The following is a 20,316-nucleotide window of genomic DNA, read 5'->3' on the forward strand; positions in this document are numbered from 1 at the left end:
TATTACAAATACAAGGCATAGATAATGTATATTATGAACCTAAAATATAAAGTAAGACTTAAATGTTATTATGGTAATTAAAGAATAAAATAGTGCAACAATATTAAAATATATTTTAAGTCTCAAGCAGTCTGACATATTCTATTTTTCATTTTTTTCCAAAAATGTGGTTGAAACTGAAATACTGTATATATTTTGTTTCATACGACTTAATTAAGTTCAAAGTTAGTGTTTATTTCTCGCTTATGATGAAACTAGCTTTTTAAATTATATATAAATGCAATAAAATTCATATTACAAAAATCGATATCTATTTCTCAAACCAAGATTTGGTTTAGGCTTATGATAATCGGGGCTAAAGCTGAAAGATGCGCCAGTTCTTATTTTTAATCACGATGATGTTGTCATATAAAATAAGAGGTGCCTGAAATTAATACAAAAACAACTATAGAAAAGCAGCTTTTATATATGAAACTTAGTTTCTTTATTTATTATTATTTATACAGTTAATATTCCTATATATAAAACAAAGTTGAATCATAATTTATTTACATTTCATATAAAGGCTTAACTCCTAAAATTTTTAAAGATGTTTTAAGTACAATTCTGGCAGACCGAAAAACAAGAAGCCTCTGAGATCCAAGATCTTGGTCTACATTTTTTACTTTAAGTTCATTGAACATTCTATTAACATATTTTGCCAATCTAAATAAATAATTTACAATTATACATGCTTCATTTTCTATTAGAGCCCTGTTCAATATTTCTTCAAACATAGCTAATTCTCTTATAACTTCACCCACAATTTCTTCGGAAAGTAATGCTGGTTCACAAAAGTCAGGCATCGTTACTCCACAATTTTTCTCCAAACTCCTAAGTCTACAGTGGAGGTATTGTAGTTTAATCCCGCTGTCACCTTCATTCTGCAATGCTTTGTCCCACTCAAAAATGTAATCTTTTTGACGTTTTTGTTTTAAATCATTTATTAAAACAGCTGTAGTGCCTAAGATATCACAAGTTTCCTCATTAATTGCAGAACTTCGAGTATCTGCAAATTTATTAAAATAACATCTTAAAAACATAAAATATGGAGGTCATTGTGACAAAGTGGGACTAACACTTGCAACATTTTTTATAAATCTCACTCACTACAATGGTAGTGGTTGAAATTCTCATTTGAGTGTTAATTATTTTCATTTCTCTTCTTTGGTTAAGTTGGTGCAATGGCAGCGGAGTGTCTTAGCCAAGTGTTTTTTGTCTCGTCTGCTTTCCCTATATGCCGGTTACTGCCCAACCTCAAAACAATTTTATAAAATATCTCAAGGCCATTGTAAAACAGTGGAGCAATGCCTGGCTTTAAATGCAATGATTGTAAGTTTTGGAATTCATTATTTTTATTTCCCCATTCTGGCAAAGTAATGTAATAATTGTGTAATAATAATTTGGCCAAAAAGTGTAGAATGGAGATTTTTAACACTAGTTTTTCTCTACCTATCATACTTTATATGGGATATAGAGTGAAGCTGAAAAAAATCTAGAAGACCTACTTTTAGATTCCATTTGTTTCTCATACATTTTTTGTTTTGCCTCATCTAATATATCATTGAGAAAAACAACATTTCCACTTCTTGTACTCATTCCTTTAATTCTTCCAAATTTTATGTGTTCACAACCTTTAGTGCATTCAACATCAAGTCTAGTGACAATATCAAAAACGGCAGCAAAATGGTCTGTTTGTGCATTATCCACAACATACAACATTTTATCAAAATTATATCTTTGGTGTCTATCTAATAAGGCTGCAACATCTCTAGAAAGATACAAAGTGGAATTATCACTTTTTAAAACAGCAACTTTTCTATTATTTACAGTAGCTACTTTTTTTCCAAGATTGTCGGCAGTTATAATGTTTTTCTGTTCCAACATATCTATTATGTGTTTTATTGCTTTACCATTATAATCAGATTCCCAATGATACTCATCAAACTTAATTCCCAGCCTGTTATAAATTTTTTCCAGTTCATCCACAGTTATTTTACGAATTATATTCCAATTTTCCAAGCCTGTTTTACCTTGCTCAATATTAGAAAAATAATCCTTAGCTTTACTTTGAACATTTTCATCAACTAATGATAACTTATTTGCATTAACATATATTTCATATAATTTTTTTATAGGACTTTCATTAATTTCATTCAATGTGATATTGTTATGTTGTAAACCAAACTGTAATAAGCCAAATTGTGTCCCCCAGTCCCCCAAGTAGTTCAGTTTCACAACTTCATTCTCAAAGTATCTATTTATATTTGCTATAAAGTTTCCGATAATAGTAGACCTTAAATGTCCCACATGAAAAGGTTTGGCTATATTTGGAGAACTGAAATCAATAACAATTTTTTTGCGTTTAGTCTTAATTTGTTCCTCTTTTCTTTTATTTTCTATATTCTCTATATTGTCTAGAACATTTTTTATAAATATATTGCGATGTACTTTAATTGTAGTAGCTTCAGATTTATTATTTTTGTGATCTAAATTATGAATATTTTTACAATATAAGTTGATGGTATATATATTTTCTTTATGCCTATATGCAATGTGTGCATTTTGAAGATTTTTTATTATTCCAATTTTTTCAATTGAATCCTCTAAAACCTAAAAATAAGAAGTAAATATTATTCCGTCTTTAAAATTATAACTTAAAAACACACTTAAAAACATATAGTACTTTTCCAAGTAATATTCTTCTAAGCTTCGTTCCCATCCTGAGATTAGTGTAGATATTTTATAACATTTATAATTGAATATATATTTTACACAATTCATAAAAATATTGTTTTCTTTTTCACTTCTATATAATAAGTATTTGCAGGTTGTACATATTTTTGATTCAGTAAATGTGTTCTGTGTTTTGGATAATATATTTTGATTAAAAATTTTTGAAGTTTACTAATATTAAAATAAATCATCTGTATACCAAAGCACAGAACACATTTACTAGAATCTTATTAGTGTGGTTCTGCATTTGAAGAGAAAGTTCTTCATGGCCACAGATGATACAACGACATTTTTTATGTAATGTAGGTAACATTCGAAATATAATTCAAAAGAAAAGATTTTTTTTTCTTTTTTTTCCTTTAAATCTACGTACCTAAAGATATTTTTTGGGAATGGCTTGGAATTTAGCTGTGAACAGATATGTTTAAGTACAGTTTCTTTTTATTTTCAGTCTATTTTTTTATTAAAATTTCGGGGGTGGGCACAAGACTGGGTATACCCCTCTACGTATTCTTATGCTCATACGTGTTTCTTATTTTTATTTGGAGTCGGCCCTTCTCGTATTCCGGCACTAAATCGGATGATCTTGTGTTATCTATATTTAAATTTGCCCGCGCCTTTACGAACCTTAGACGACGATTGTCCACCACTTCACCCGTGGTCTTTCTATATATTTTTGAATAGAAAACAAAAAAAACATTAAATTAATTTTTAAATGTAAAACTGTTACAGAAAAAAATATTTGTATCAAATTTTGCTACACAAATTTATAATTATTAAAGCAACCTTTTAGAAAAAAATATATTTTTCATAATAAAACATATTTACACTTCACAATAATATTATAATATACGGTAGGTTAAATCTTAAAACTAGAACAAAATGAGAGGAATATAACCTTTTGGCTAAGATAGATCTTAATTTTGTTTTCTATTAACATTTAAAGGTAAAGTTAGTTCTACACGCGAAGTATACGTCATTAATTCTATAAATCTAAAAATATAATTAATAATTTCAATAGTATTTACCTAGAATATGTTCCTTGGTATTTAATAAGATATCCACTATATCGTATAAATATTTTATGATTATGTTAAAGAAAAAGAACAATATGCTTACTTAAATTTTTTTTATAGTTTGTATGTTTGGTTGCTTAGCAACAAAATCAACAAAGCCAGTAATAAATATATTGAATTGTTGAAATAACCTTTACTAAAGGCTTACTAAAGGCTTTAGTAATATGAAAATTTAGCTTATATTCAAATTAGATCAATTTATAAAAGAAAAGATATTGATAATAAAGCAATGACTACAGTGAATTGTGATAAGTAAAATAGCTTAAGAAATTTTAAGTGTGTACTAAATTTTCATTATGAGTTCACCGAAAGTAAGTATTAACTTAAAATTATTTCTTTTTCTTCTTAACCATAAAATCGAATTATTTTTGATCAATAATTTCTCTTTAGTCTGGGCTAATTTCAAATTAAAACCACAATATTTTTGTAAATAAAGATTAAACATAAATTAATTACAATTTTAAATTATGTTTTTAGCTCCTTTATACTTTAGAACAGCCGCACGGGCCAGGAGAACTTTACTTTTTATGGCAAAAAGGCGAGTCCCACTCTCTGCTGGCCACCACTGGGACAGATGCCACCGTGGCTGTTCATGACCGCTCTGGTCAGCTAATTGAAAGGATTAAACTTGCAGGGTGATATATTATATATAATAATATAATATAATGATTTTAATTGTTATATTTATTTTATTAAATAAAATGTTTAATTATGTACTTTCCAGTCTATGTGCTGGTATGGAATGGGATAATGATGGAGACTATTTGGCTATAATAACACCCAATAGCAATTCAGTATTGTTATGGGAATGCCATGCCAATAAACGGATAAATGTAGAAACTGGTCTCAGGGAGCCTCCTTCGTGTTTGGCATGGTCTTATGGCGAACCTCTTTTAGCAATAGGTACAACAAAAGGAAATCTAGCTTTATATAATCACCATACAACAAAGTAAGTTCTTTCCTTCAATTTATTGCTTTATGTATTATTGAAACATTTTACTGCATTATTGTTAATATTATTTAATACTTATGACCTTCATTGTCATTTTTAGAACGATATTTTTACGCAAAATATTGAATTGAATACATAACATACAACTTGTTTGAATCTTAATTATGTTGTTAATAAGTTGTTTAACCTACAGTTTGTAAACTTTTGGAGGCGACTTATTAGCCTGATAAAGTACCTTTCTTTTAAATTATGTTAACAACATATTTTCTAGCTTAAGTGTTTGTTATCTTACTTATTTATTAATAAAGAATTTTAAAAACAAAACAAATACTTATGACATGGCTACTAACGAGTATATATTTTGTAACATTACCATGCTTAGCATATATGTTATAGTTGACTAGTTTCTATCTAAAGCCCTTTTTACGTTAACACTGCACAGCAAGTAATTTTTTTAATTCTATATTTCCACATAACAGACATGGTCAATACATTTTTTCAAATTTTCTAAAATTATGTGAGTGTGGGAAAACAAAAATACTTAAAATATCCTTCTGAGTCACATTCAAACCAACTACCATCATATTTATAGACAGGCATACAATAGGATACTTATACACTATCTAAATTCTAATACATAATTATTAATTTTACTAATTATTCTAGGAGGATTCCTATAATTGGTAAGCATACAAAAAAAATCACTTGTGCAGCTTGGAACAGAGATAGTATATTAGTACTTGCTTCTGATGATAAAAACCTGTCCATAAACAATTCTGATGGAGACACCTTAAGAATGATATCGTTAAGAGACATACCCAATGATTTACAGTTCTCCGAGATGAAGACTGATGAAAGAGTTGCTGGTGAAAATACTGTAAGTGTATATTGTGTTGGTTGACCAAAATAAAATTTTTGTTAACTTTGCCAACTTTGCCAGTCTTGAGTATTTGCATAACTAAATATCCACATAATCAAATATATAAGAATAAAGTTTGAAAAAATACTGTGTTTGAATCATAAAATGAAATATATATATTAGTATGTTTGTATTTATATATTTTTGAATTTAAATGTAATATTAGCAGAGTTTATAAATTTTTAAAAATTTATTTTTAGTTAAGTGTATTAACTTAAAATAGAAGGTGCAAAAAAATTACTATACACCACCAACCAAGTGCATTAGCCTGTGCATAGCTTTACAACATCAAAACATTTGTATTCAATAATCATTGTTTGATTATAGTAGACTGGTAAAAAATGCGAATACTTATGTAAATATTTAAAAAAATCGATTTAAATGTAGTAATTTCTTGTAATAAGAAAAACAATTTTTACTGCTTAATGAATTTTTACTGTTTCATGGTGTTATCATTGAGCTGCGCCCATGGAACTTTTAGAGATTATTCTATACTAATACTGGTAGTTTTTAAAACTACTAAGTTTTTTGCTTATTTTAAAACGATTTGTGTTTTCATGTTATTTCCAAAATGTATAAGCCGATAGCTTTGAAACAGTACATTATTTAATAGTATATTATGCTAAAGGCCTACTCAGTAATAGGCCTTAGCCTTAGCTCGATAGCTATATTGAGAAAAGAAAAATTATGAGAGCAGTCTTTACAGTCGCTGAATTTGCTAATTTTCTTCAAGAATCCATTTTTTTCTAAAAAAATCGCAAATTCTCAAATATCTGTCGAACCACTAAAAATCGGCTAACATACATGGGGGTGAAACGGATAGGTTCTGAGGGCCTCCACTTATAGACAACCGGTAATCCGTCGATCCCATTACATTCATAATTCGATTTATTTAGGCAACTGCCATTTATTTATAAACAATTTATTTAAATTTCAGATAAGTCTAGTAGTTGGAAAACGGACATTATACTTATACAATCTTCTAAATCCAGAGAATCCCATTGAGCTAGCTTTCCAGCAAAGATATGGTTCCATTATTTCATACAAATGGTATGGAGATGGGTACATTCTTATAGGATTTAGTGCCGGGTTCATAATTGCTATATCAACACATATAAAGGAAGTAGGTGAAGAATTGTTCCAAGTGAAAAATCATAAGGATAGTTTGAGTGATGTTGCAATATTTGATGGACAGGCTGTGTCTTGTGGAGATGGGCAGTGAGTTAATTTATTTTTTCGATGCATTTACTTATTTAAATTTTGCTTAAATGCGAAGTAATATAATTATTCGAAAGTTTATATAGCGTATTGTACATGACGTTTATAAGTATTGCGTGGATAAGAATCTATTCTTCAGGTATTGTTATACATTATTCAATTTCAAAACATCTGCAAAACATTGTATTATAAAATACAATGTTTTAAAGTGTTGTTCCACACTTAGGAAAGAAAACGTTCAAATCTTTATACATAATTATATTTTACAGATATTTGATTATGACTACTAATATATAAATAATACAATATAGTTTTATATGATGTTTGTACAAAATGATTATATGTCTTTTTATTAATTACATAGACATGTATCTTTTTTTATGTTTTTTAGAATATTAGTTACACATTTAATTATTTTCTTTCTGCTAGTTGTTAGGCCTAAGACAATTATCTCTAGGTATGTAACTCCTAAGGGGATAAGAGATATTTTGGTTGCTTTTTTTCATCTAATTAAATTAACATAAATACATTATAATTTCATATAGATACATAATTATACTTTAGATACTCAATATGTAACACAATTTCCAGGTTAAAGCTAATATCAGTATGGAATAACGGTGAAGTATCAGGCTCAGTGATGCCCGTAGGCGGCTCTGAGCGCTGCGGTTGGAGTTCAGATGGTCGCCTCCTAGCTACCTCTGGCAGGGGATACTTGAGCGTCTACGTCACAGCTTTACCAGAGCTTTATGCGGTGCACGGCACAAGAGTAGTTACGTTAACTAATCTCACTGAAGTAACAGTTTATCAGTGTATCGGAGTAGGGGATGAGCCAGATGTTAATAAGTGTGAGTTTGTATTTTGTCTTTTTTAAATTTATTTATTGTATGTTTATTTATTTATTAGTATTTGTAATGTGTTTGTTTTTTTTTATTCATTCCCTTTTAAATTTAAAATGATTAAATAAGAATACAATTTATTGTCATTTAACTACGGAAAAACAATTCAGTTCAAGAACAATTCAAACAAAATATTAAAAAAATGTGTTAAAAATATAAAATGTATAATATTAAATATGTACCAGTGGTATGCTTCGATCTCCAATGGCTGAAAAAATATTTATAAATTTGTACTTTTCCGAAAGATGAGTGAACCTAATCGATGAGGCCGCCTTTTGTTTCTCAACATTTGTAGACCTGATGTTTAAAAAACTGATCTGCGGTCACAAATACGAAATTATAGCGTATAAGTGTTTGTAAGATAATTTTAATTGTATAAAAAAGTTACATCATGTTATAAATAATTAAAAACACAATTACAATTCAAACATACAGCGGAACCCACCCCACTAGCAACAATCACCCTAACCACGGAACCGTCCCTCCTCGCTCTCAGCAGTGATTACATATGCGCGTGCCGCGACCAGCACATGTGGGCGCACTGCCTCCGAGGCGGCGTAGTGACGCGTCACTACCCCGCGGTAGTGACCGCGTTGCGAGTGGCCGGGAATTATGTGGCTGTTATGTTCAGCGGGAAGGCTATGTTGCATGCTGTAAGTTTAATTTATATGTTATACTAGAGACCTACCTACGGCTTCGCCTGCTTAATCTTAGTGTTATACCCAAATTAAACAAATTCATTACATAAATTATATGTCTATGTGTTAATGTGCTGATGTATAAGCAGTATTTATCTAAATCCATTCAGTAGTGTTTGCGTGAAAGTGGAACAAACATCTATCATCGAAAAAAATCTCATTTATAATATTAGTAGGACTTGGTTGTAGGTTTGAATCTTTTTAAGATTTATTGTGTCGCATCTGCATGCTACTTTTAAAAACTTTGAACGTTACTTTTAAAAACTGAAAAAAAAAATTCCAAAGATTTTTTTTTATTCTATTCAATTGGAAATTATATATCTTGCAAAACATATTGTTTAATTTTTTATCTTCACGTTTTATTTTACACACAAAGCAGAAAGAATTTAGTGCCAAGACAGTTCGTTCCCCACTTTCTGCCGTATTCTTGAGACATTGCGTATCGAATGGCGAAAATCAATTACATATACAGGCATAGGCTTAGCCTAGTTACCAGAGTGAAGAAAGAAAAAAAAATTCCCCCTTTTCCCCCGAGTGAGAATCGAACCCTCAACCTTCGCCGTAAAGTCGCAGGTCCCCAACGGATTCCCTATATATTCATATAAATAGTAAATATTTTTTATATACAGATTGAAACGCCAGATCAGCCGGAGCGCGACTCTGTGATGTTCCCCGAGCCGCACATGCAGGACGCTAACATTGTTGATATACACCTTACTACTGATTTTTTTATATTTATTACTGATGTAAGTTATAATAATACTTTTTTCCTACATAACCCTTATACGCTCTTATACAATCTCGTATATGTATTATTTTCGTTCTATTATAGATATAACAAAAATATACTTGTAATACATTGACACTTAAAAAAAATCATTTACAAGTAAATATATATTATAATTTATTCTTATTATTCGCTATTCAATAGAGGCGTGATTTATGATCGTGTAGGCATTAATTAGTTGCCGTTTTTTAAAAAAAACGGTATTTTATTGTATTTTAATAGAGTACAAAATACAGTAAGCTAAAAAACATTGTGATTATGTTGTTTCCAGCAAGGTCACGTAGAATACTTCAGCATAGAGTCGTGGGCGGTGTGCAGCCGCTACCGCCACCCCTGCGGCCTGCGCGCGCTCCACGCTGACATCGGAGGCACGCGCGCGCTGTTGCTCGACGTGCGACGACGTGCGCACGTGCTGTGCGCGCACGCGCACGACGTGTGCGCGCTCGCTGATACTGTCGAGTAAGTTGGTGCCAATTCTACTGCAGTGTTATATTGATGAGATACATGAAAAGTACAATACGTCGACGAGTTGTGGTCGCCCTGAAGTTAGTTGTAGATGGCTGTGCTTATTTAATTTTAGAACTATTTTCTTTCCAAGTGAACAAAGCTGCACTGATGTGCACTCCCGGGCTCAGGAATGGGGGGGGGGGGGGGCGCGGGTAGCCCACCACAGAATAGTCTTACTGACAGAACAATAGATCTGAAAAATTAAAAGGAAACCTTTACACATGGCACTTAGATTTTAGCTTTAGATCTGTTCAAAGCTACAGTCCAGGTTCGAAAATATGTACGTGCACTTGTTTTGTGTATGTTCCTAGTGACGTGTATTTAGTTGGTTTTATACTTATTGGATTTAATATTATTTAATGTTTAATATTACAAATACAATGTGTAAAGAAATGTAAAGAATAGTGAAATCTCTCTATAATGTACTAAATGATCTCAGCTTGTCTAAAAGTATTATAAGTATATTTCTTTCGAAGTTGAAGTCTATAGTGAGAGGAGTTCCGACACTGTTCTGAGTCCCACACTCTCATACATCGGTACAGTGACTCTATGGAGTGCTAAGTATATAGAATGTAGCTAATACACCATTAATTTGAAAATGTATTTATTGATAAAATTGACAAAAAAAAGAATACAGTAATATAATATAACGAACACGCGCGATTGCTTTAATGACCTTATGCGTACTAACTTATTGAATTAAGTGTAAAATAATGAATGATATACAAAATGCTGATTGGTGTGATTGTACAATGTATGGTTACACCATAGGGCTTAAGTATATTTCCTTTTGTCCCCAGATGTAAATGGGCACTGTGGGACATCTGCTTGTCGGAGCGCAACGTGTTCTGCCTGTACTCGGGCGACGCACTCCACTCGTACTACTACGTGGGCACGTGCGCGGCGGGCGCGGAGGCGAGGCGGCTGCCCGCCACGCGCCTCGCGCCCGCGCTGCGGCCTCTGCTGCTGTTTGCGGGCGACGTGTACTGCTACACGGCAGGCGGCGGGTGATTGTTTATTATCTGTGAATAATATGCACTGCTACGTTGAGTGTCGACTGACGCGACTGACACTACTGATAAGACTTATGTTACTGACACTAGTTTTATAGAGAACTATTTTATCTACTTGTAAACTCAATGGTTGTTGATTCTATATCCATTAGAGGCAATGAATAATTTTCATTGCTCCCTTCTGTTATGAAAAAATTCAATTAGTTCTTCCATGTCACACACAATGTTCCGAATTTGAGAGAGAACCTAATATCAAGATTGAATTCGATTCGAATTGATGAAAGTAATAAAACCAACAAGTGCTTACACAGCACTCCACTTAGTTCCACTTCACCGCGATATATTACGTTACTATATTTAAATGTAACTGACATACCATTTCCAGCATAGTCAAAGTGACGCTCGACTCGCACAACACCAGCGGCCTCGCGGACGCGGACACAGAGCGCCGTCTCGCCAACCAACGACTACATATAGAGAAGCTAATACAGTTACGTCGTTTCGCCGACGCCTGGTTGTTCTGTGATGCAGTAGATGAGGAAAATATGTGGAGGAAACTCGGGGAGGCTGCTATTGCTGATCTGGATGTGGAATTTGGTAGGTTTCTTTAGTTTATAAGTCGTACTGCTGAACAAACACCTTGCATGGAGTAAATTGCTGACGCTATGGCTGCGCTATAGCTTTACCATGACTTTTCCCTTTTCACAAAGGATTACAAAAGTATGTCGATTGTCGACTGTATATGTCATAATTGTTAAAATGTTGTCTACTTAAATCCCACTACGTATTTTTTTTAAATGTAAGTTAATATAAAACAGTTTTTTTTAATAGAATGTTAATTTAAAATTATAATATCGAGTATGGAATACTTGCTTATTATAATATATTGAAGAATTTTAGTAATTTTTATTGGTTGTAGCAATCCGTGTGTACACGCGACTCAGTGATGTAGCGATGGTGTGGGCTCTAGAAGACGCTTTACATATAGAAGAATTGCCAATATTGTGGTAAGCAAAACGTATAAAGTTTTTTTAAATATCACTGAAATTATTTTTTGGGAATTTGATATATCACAATTAGTTTTAATACTAAAAAGTTTACATTTAGAATATAGAATATTTAATTTAAATAGGGTAATTAATAATTTTATGTTTGTTACCTTATAACTTTTGACTGGGTGAACCGATTTTGATAATTTTTTTTTTATTTGAAAAGTTCACCTTTTGCTAATGCTTAACTAATGCTACAACAACCTTACTACAATATCTAATTACTAAGCCTGTTTGTTTTAGTTGACACCGACTTCAAAATTATAAAATCTTTGTAATATTATTTTTCACTTTTTAGTTCGTTGTTAAAAGTCGGTTTTTCTTTTTGTTAAAAATTAATTTATTTCTATACTGTTAGATAAACTGTTTATTTTATTCCCAGCGGCATGATGTGTGCGTGCCTTGGCAACGGCGATGCTGCGGCGCGCTGGCTGGAGGCGGGCGGCGCGGGTGGTGTGGGGCCACTAGTCGTGGAGCTGCACGCGGCGCGCGGAGAATGGGCGCGCGCGGCGGCGGCGGCGGCAGCGTGGCCAGACCGCGCGCCCGCGCTGCTGCTCCACCAGGCCACGCACTTGGAGCTCACGTTGGTTGACCTCCTCACTTTACGCTTACAGGGAATGAGCCTCTAGTATTGGATAGCGCGATTTGGGAGGCAAATAAAATGCGCCGTCTAGATAAGCCCTTAATGTAATGAGAGATATAATAAGCTGTGTGTGAACTTTACTTTACTTTAATTTCACGCTTTAACCCTAACGCAATGTCACATATAATCCTAATTTTAAATTAAAATATAAAACGAGTATTTACGAGTTTTATATTATTATTTTATAATAATTGTTAATTTATCATAATTAAAAATATTCCCACTCTATAAATTTTTTTGCCATTCAATTTGCAGAGCTGATTTCCATGAAGCCCTAGCTACATACGAAAAAAGCATTATCACAAATAAACCAAACGACACAAAAGTTAAAGAACATAACGCGAAATGTGAAACCGGTATCGCACGCATGTCCATACGATGCGGTGACATTATGAGAGGAGTCACTACCGCCATGAAGTATTCCCATGATACTAACTTGTTAAAAGACTGTGCCCAATTACTTGAAGAGGAAAAACAATATTCACACGCAGCAGCTCTGTACGATCACGCCGGAAATACAGAGAAAGCCGCATCTTTATACATTAAACTAAAATCGTGGCTCAAAGTCGAGTCTCTGATACCCAAGATTAATTCGCCCAGTATTCATTTACAATACGCTAAAGCAAAAGAAGCGGAGGGTAGATACAGTGACGCTTTAAAGTCGTATTTGAAAGCTCAAGATTTCGAATCGGCGATTCGTCTGAACTTAGACAAACTGGACGACATCGACGAAGCGGTCAACTTAGTGCAAGAGACGAAATCGGTGCAAGGCGCCAAAATGGTGGCCAATTATTTCCAAAATACCGACGATCCGACGTCCGCTATAAAGTTTTTAGTTATGTCGCTCTGTTATGACGAAGCGTTCCAATTGGCGAGGAAAAATGGAAAATTACAATTGTATGGAGAGATTTTAATACAAACGTCGCAAGCGAGGTCCGAGGATTTTAAGAGTCTTGCGTTGCATTTTGAAGGGGAAAAGAATAATTTATTGGCGGGCAAGTTCTTTTTTCACGCCGGTGAGTATAACAAGGCGATGACTCATTTGTTGAAAGCGGGATCGACGGACACGGATGAAAATGAAGCTGTGACCATCGCGATAGATACGGCCGCTGCTAGCGACGATGATAGACTGACTAGAAGGTACATATTTAAAAATATATAACATTATTACATTAGCGCATTCAAGCAAACAAACTTTCCAGTTTTATAATATAAGTATACTATACTTATAGTACAGATTTGTTAAACTGCACATAATATTTTCATATAATTTTATTTAAAAGTTGTGTTGTTTATGTGTGTATATAATAAAAATGGTTTGTTTTACAGGTTAATAGAATTTTTGCTCGGTGAAACAGACGGTAATCCAAAAGATCCACGACATTTGTTCCGGCTTTACATGGCTAAGAAACAATTTTCTGAAGCTGCTAAAACTGCAGTGGGTTTATCTATATGACTATTAAAATATTAAATAAAGTTTGTGCTAAAATAATTATATAAATTGTCGTAGTTATAAGTTTTTTACCGCTTAGAGCGTCTCAGTAGACAGAGGGAACTTATTTTCAGGACACTCCGTTCTCCACTGTCGAAACTCAACGCCGTGATTTATCTGCCCGAGCGAGGAAATGGTAATAATTGTAATCAGACACATTTCACAGCACCATGGCGCGGTACCCTGTTTCAGGATCCTTTTTCCTGTTTTCTGATTATTTTCTGATATTTAAGATTATTTCTTCCATATTGCAGGTAATAATATCATCTTCGGAGTGTGCGGTGGGGCGCTACCGATCGGCGCGCGACGTGGCACGCTCGCTGGTGGGCGCTTTGCGCGCGCGTCGCGCCGCCCCGCCCGCTGACCTGGCGCGCGTGCTCGCCGTGCTGCACTCCTATATACTGGTATTGTTGCCTTTAGAGACGTGCTACATACATTTTGTTAGCTTCTTTTTTACTTAACTACACTTATATGATTATAAAGACATAGTTTCGATGTTTTCCTTTAATATGAATAATTGTTATATTTTTATTTGTTTTCTATGTTTTATTTATAATTTTAATTTTTTATTTCACTTTCTTTTTCTTAAATGCGACAGGTTGTGGGCTTGACTCGCACCCGAGGAAATGAAATATTTAATATTCTTCCATTTCTCGTTTCGAGGCAAAGCGTGGCGTTGAGTTCTGCTACTCAAGACACAATGCCTTCCTAACTCAGCGAAAAAGGGAGAACGGATGCGTTTTAACACTACAGTCTTTTCACTACAGTTACAGTTCCAGGTTTTACAGGACACAACATAAAGCAAAAAAAATAACTCCAATATATGATCTAGTGGAACATACAACTATAGTGTATTCAGCTAGTCATTGTCTCATTGTGTCATGATAGTAGTTGTTAATGTCTATTTAATATAACTAGGTTTTAAGCAAATTCAAAATAAAGAACAGACAATATTTATTTGTTTTTGAAACATATTTAAATTACTCAGTACAACTTGTTTTTTTTGCGCATTGTGCAGTTGGAAAGAAAAGACAAGTAAGAAAAAAAATGTAAAATCATGGCTGCAGCAGCCACCTACAGCTAGTTTCAGGGCGGCCACGACTCGTCTACCGTACTGTAAGAATTATTTAATATATATCTGTTCCAGGTCCGAACGCACGTGCGCCGCGGCCGCCACGAGCTGGCGGCGCGCCTCCTGCTGCGTACCGCCGCGGACGTCGCGTACTTCCCCGCGCTGCAACGTGAGACATACTATGTACCTCTTATTTCTCAACTTTTGCCGAGTTCCTTTTTGTTAAGTATGTAGCTCAAAAACAACGACGTAGAGGCACAGCGTTCGACTGTAAAGACAATGGTTGTGAGCTCCATTGTCACACATGGAAATTAATTATTTTTATATCCCCGCTCTGGCAACAAGACAAAGCGTTCAATTCCACCACTGAACGCGCGAATTTCTCGACAAAATCAAAAATGTGAGAAGCTAAAAAAAATTATTTAAGTTAATAAGTTTAGATTATTTCAAACTTTACTAGACTTATATTATACAAAGAAAATTAAATTCACGATTGTCATTCTATATCTTACTAAATAAAAACACTAATTTGAAATTTGAGCAGATCAAGTGTCCATCCTGACGTCTGCCGTGATCGAGTGTTCCCGCGCAGGACTCAAACACGCGGCAGTCAAGTGTGCGCGCGCGCTCATGAGGCCCGACTACAGGCCACTGGTATTTTTTTTATAGCCCGACAAGACCGATCTTATGAATTATTTATTGGAGGTATACGCGGACACTTGCGCAGAATGCGTATTTTAGACACCTCCACAGGGACCTACATAGCACGATCACAACACTAAAGTACAGTAGAGTGCGACGCTAAGTGTTATTCACGGCAGCGGCAGTTTGTATATGACAAAGTGACGCTGAATTCTGAATATTGATCTTTATTCCCACGACTGTACAAGCGCGTTTGACTCATGCCTTTAGATAAACATTTGAATATTTTTTTTCTTATATCTTTGAACAACCAAAAGAAGTAACGATTCGATGAACAGCAACTTATAATATAACATTCATATAACAGATAGACCCAAAATACACCAAAAAGATCGAGTCAGTAGTGCGTCACGGCGCGCGCGGGGAGCCCTCACCGGAACCTGAGGCGCCCTGCGCGCGTTGTGGGCACGCCCTGCCCGTGGCCGACCTGCACTGTGGACGGTGCGAGGCCACTCTGCCCTTTTGTATTGCTACTGTGAGTATACGACTACTTACTTTTCTTAAGAATTAAAGAAAGAAAAAAAATATTATTTCCTTGCTCTGGTTACAAGACTTGGGGAACAGAGTGTCTTAACACTAGGTTCCTCTGGCATGTGCAGGATAGTGTGAACCTAAACATAAAGGATTAAAGCTTTTTTGAAGTACGTAAAAAAAATCTATCTTTATTGTGGGAAAACACCTTAAAAATTTTATTGCACTCATTTCATAGCAAAAAATCTAATAGCAAAAAGTAACTTAGCTCAAAAAACATTTTTTTTCCATTTTACATCTTATAATGTTAATTTGTAGGGACTGCATATCGTTAAAGATGATCTGACTGCGTGCCCTGAATGCGACTTCCCTGCTATTTATTCGGAATTCAAAGAGTAAGTAATTAAAACTTGATTTGTAGACAGAAAAAACGTTTATATTTTAACATGTAAAAAATTTTCTTAGGAAAGGTTCGACCAATTATTATTATTACCATAAAAAAAATTGCACACTTTCGAGCGGCTGTTGCTTGATTTTTGAGAGCCTGCAAACTGTCTCTTGTTTATAGAGTATATAAGTCTGTTGAAATGATACAAATTGCAGATAAGAAACATTTCATCAGCAAAGCTAGTCGCATACTTATCTGTCTCTGCAAGTAATCGAAAATCGTCATACGGGAATCTTTAAATTCTATGAAGTATTAAAAAAGAAATTGATCCCCGAATAAACTACTTTAGCCTCTTCCCTGTCTGCTGGTAAATCCGAACCATACATACAGTGTGTTATACACACAATTAGAATATCTATAACTTTTTATTTATGAACTATTTAATTCAATTTTCTAATATTCTATGATTCTAAAAATAAATATGTTATGATTTATTTTTATTTTACAGACTTTTACGAGATGAAAGCAAGTGTCCAATGTGCAGTGAAACCGTGGACTATCGAAGACTCGTTAAAATAGATGATATTGCCTTATACATGGACTTTAAGAGTGGGGAATAAGGGCCATACCGCTTTGTCATTTTAGAGAGATCTAATGATTGTGATAATATCCGAGCCGTCCTGATGTGTGTCTTATTTATATTGTGTTAAGTTTTAAAACATAAATTGTATTTTTTGTACAATTGTTAGTAAATTAATATTCCTATAAAATATAGTTTAGTTTTTATTTAACTTAACCTTAAAAAATGAATCTCCTCAAAATCCTTAAAGTATCCTATTACATAGCGTAGAATATTGTGGTGAATTATATTAGTTTTAAAGGTTAAAATATTCTTTGATATATTTAAGAATAAGTATTAATATTAATTAGACAAATAATACACACATAAAGTGATGAAACATTTATTTTTCATTTGAAAGTATACCAAGTTGTAGTTACACGTCCGATACTGAGATTCAAATGAAATGTAAAACACAATTGTTGGTATATATTATACAAAACGTGACGGGGTTGCTTTTTTGGCTTAAAATTTCCACTTCAAAACATAGATTGTGGAGATGTAATACAATTTATATAGACTTATTAAAAAAATCGATTTTGCGTAACAAAAGAATAAAATGTAGGCACTTTTAAATGTTTTAAAATTATGTAAGTTAAGAAATATTAAATGAGATACATAAATAATGGTTTAAGACAGTATTTTGAAGTAGAAATTTGGCAAAGACCGTCCAGTCCCCTTCGGTTAGTCTAGAATCATCAATATTGCCCTAATATAATTACTACTACCTATCTATGCCTTAAGTAGACAATACATTTATACAACTTAAATTAGTGACAAGAAGAGTAACTCAATAATACATCGATAATGGAAATGAATCGATTGTGCTAATCGTACGCGAAGGGTCCTACGCGACCCGCTACACTCGACTCCACTAAGTAATACTCGACACGACTCGAATAATAGTCGATTCCACCAAGTAATATTTGACTCGACTCGAGTAATACTGGACTTTACTTAGTAATATGCTAGAATTCGGCTAGCGGCGCGGGCGTTAGCGCATCCTACCCCACTACCTTACTGTCTTAATACCTCTACCCCAGTCTATTACAAAAGGAAATACCGCTAACGGTCTATAAATTGTATTGTATAATATAAGAATGTTATCAAAAGAGAGTGGAGTTCATAAAGAGTCGCACTGCGCCCGCGCCATCTTGGCTATAGTACGATAATTCCGTCGAGGCAATTCCTAGTTGTATCTCCGCTATTCGATTCATAATTGCAAATCATCCAGGCCTTGAATTTATTAGCGACAAGTTGCAATATGTCGCGAGTGCAGTCTAAACTAAGAAAGCATTGCTGCGGGTGCAATTATTTAGAGTTTAGACCGATTACCTCCGATATGCTTATTTTAAAGTCTTTGAATTTATACTCAGAATATAGAAAAGATTTTATTTTAATATCATTATATAATGTAGATCTAAAATACGTTTTCCAAAGAGACGAAAGCCTATTTTTATTTATCTATTTATTATACATCTAGAGGAGGTCTTCCAAGAGTTTGTGACAGTTTTGTAAATTTTCTGAAAGAAAATTAACTCAACACGTCATCGAAGATTGTTCTCGAGTTAGTAATTAAACCGCAGCACTTTCTAATAATCTATAAATATGGTATGTATTTAAATAATCAGAGTACAAAAATTTTAAATATTGGTGTTATACATATATATATATTCGTAAAATTTCTTTTCTGTCCGTGACGTCATTTCAATAAGTAACTTGTTTGTGTAATGTGACATAGAATTTAAAAAGTTATAAATAATATATTATTTTGTATTTCTTTATTTAATATCATTTATTTAGCGTTACTTTTTATTTGAAATCACGGCACAAGCAGAGCTAATATAAAATGTACATTACAATGGACGACGCACTAAAGCACGGAATCAAGAGCGCGTCGGGAGAGCGGACCGCAAGTGTACTCACATTGGACGAATCAAATAATTATTTCCTTTTAAAACACGAATAGATTTCAATAATAACAAAGTATATGTATAAATATTGCGATTATATCGTATCTCATCTCGATCTCGTTGGCCGGATATATATTTGTATATACAGACTCCTCGTCCGCTCTCCCTACACACGTTCAATATTTACATATACATATGAATATAAAAAAATATTACAAAACAATAGTCACGATGGCACTCGTTCGCGTCGCAGAGGGGGGCGCAATAAATAGACTCAGAGGGTACTACAATTAATAAGGGAATGTATAAAAATTAGCTTCAACTATATAAGAACGTCTCAATAATAAATACTATAAATCTTTGGCTTGTTTCGGGGTCCGTCCGGACTAGTGCAGGTGCGCGCGTTTGGGCAGTGCAGCCACGACGCGCACGCGGTCGCTGAACTGCGGCGGCGGCGCCAGTACGGGCGGCGCGGGCGGTGGTGCGCCCTCTGCCTCCTCCTCGGGTGGCGGCGGCAGCTGCGCCAGCGACACCACGGCGCGACCGCGCCCCGGCGCCTTGTCCACGTCCACACCTAGGCGCTCGGCGGCGGAGCGCCCACGCCCGCCCGCGCGCACCAGCGCGGCGGCGGCGCGCTTGCGCGTCAGTGAGTTGTGGCGCTGCATGGGCGGCAGTGCCAGGCTCTCGGAGGACGAGTGCACGGGCTCGGTGCTGATGACGTCGTTGCCGGACTTGACGGTGACGGAGGCGCAGAAGGACACCTTGTCGCGGCGCGGTCGCGCGGCCGCCTCCTGGTCGGAGGACACGCCCGAGGACGAGTTGTCGCCATCGTCGCGCTCTAGCGAGGCGGACAGCTCGTCGCCGCACGAGCGCGACGACTTCAGCCTCGTGCGGATTTTTTGTATCTCGTCCACGGAGAACGAGTGCTGCATCGATGCTGAGCCGGAGCCGGAACTGCTGCCGCTGGAATGGAGAATATTCGAATTATCAATTATTTTATTTGTCAATTATGTCTTAGGATTATTTAAGCGAAACGTTAATATCGATAAGACATAAACAGACGTGATCTAAACAGAAATTAAACACGAAGAATATGCATTTAAATAAAATTAAAGAAATGTAA

The 20,316-nt window shown here is 34.6% G+C and overlaps 3 protein-coding genes across 17 annotated transcripts in view; 1 reads left to right on the forward strand and 2 right to left on the reverse strand.

Moving 5' to 3' along the window:
• Window positions 1-460: 460 nt before the first annotated feature.
• ArgRS-m (arginyl-tRNA synthetase, mitochondrial) lies at window positions 461-3,024 on the reverse strand. Of its 3 annotated transcripts, none has more exons than XM_085201276.1 (3): window positions 2,726-3,024; window positions 1,548-2,377; window positions 461-1,048 (listed from the first exon to the last, which is right to left on the reverse strand). In XM_085201276.1, the coding sequence occupies exons 1-3, from the start codon at window positions 2,821-2,823 to the stop codon at window positions 549-551; spliced, it is 1,428 nt and encodes a 475-aa protein (XP_085057402.1). In that variant the 5' UTR covers window positions 2,824-3,024; the 3' UTR covers window positions 461-548. The 3 variants fall into 3 exon arrangements, with proteins under 3 accessions (XP_085057402.1, XP_085057401.1, XP_085057403.1); XM_085201275.1 differs by having other exon boundaries at window positions 1,548-2,652; window positions 2,726-3,023; XM_085201277.1 differs by having other exon boundaries at window positions 2,709-3,023.
• A 616-nt stretch (window positions 3,025-3,640) lies between these two features.
• On the forward strand, window positions 3,641-17,433 carry Oseg6 (intraflagellar transport protein Oseg6). 4 transcript variants are annotated; one of them, XM_085201261.1, is made up of 22 exons: window positions 3,642-3,721; window positions 3,912-4,162; window positions 4,329-4,486; window positions 4,576-4,800; window positions 5,470-5,680; window positions 6,660-6,940; window positions 7,532-7,788; window positions 8,275-8,492; window positions 9,167-9,283; window positions 9,596-9,783; window positions 10,632-10,838; window positions 11,230-11,441; window positions 11,764-11,851; window positions 12,276-12,476; window positions 12,792-13,676; window positions 13,866-13,974; window positions 14,283-14,432; window positions 15,176-15,269; window positions 15,645-15,754; window positions 16,110-16,277; window positions 16,592-16,668; window positions 17,170-17,433. In XM_085201261.1, the coding sequence occupies exons 2-22, from the start codon at window positions 4,148-4,150 to the stop codon at window positions 17,279-17,281; spliced, it is 4,083 nt and encodes a 1,360-aa protein (XP_085057387.1). In that variant the 5' UTR covers window positions 3,642-3,721; window positions 3,912-4,147; the 3' UTR covers window positions 17,282-17,433. The 4 variants fall into 4 exon arrangements, 3 of the variants coding, with proteins under 3 accessions (XP_085057387.1, XP_085057388.1, XP_085057389.1); XM_085201262.1 differs by having other exon boundaries at window positions 3,644-3,721; window positions 4,044-4,162; XM_085201263.1 differs by lacking the exon at window positions 3,912-4,162 and having other exon boundaries at window positions 3,652-3,721.
• A 176-nt stretch (window positions 17,434-17,609) lies between these two features.
• The window catches only part of Prosap (SH3 and multiple ankyrin repeat domains prosap), a 145,022-nt gene continuing 142,315 nt past the window's right edge, over window positions 17,610-20,316 (reverse strand). For 9 of the 10 annotated variants that reach the window (XM_085201266.1, XM_085201265.1, XM_085201272.1 and 6 more), the window contains one exon: window positions 17,610-20,156. In XM_085201266.1, coding sequence (XP_085057392.1) covers window positions 19,580-20,156 — 577 coding nt within the window. In that variant the 3' untranslated portion in view covers window positions 17,610-19,579. The remainder of the gene's footprint in view (window positions 20,157-20,316) is intronic. The other variant, XM_085201274.1, reaches the window with a different exon arrangement.

Source organism: Heliconius melpomene, chromosome 17, assembly GCF_056956725.1.
Source record: "Heliconius melpomene rosina isolate 202511_hmr_F chromosome 17, ASM5695672v1, whole genome shotgun sequence".
NCBI classification, from domain to species: domain Eukaryota; kingdom Metazoa; phylum Arthropoda; class Insecta; order Lepidoptera; family Nymphalidae; genus Heliconius; species Heliconius melpomene.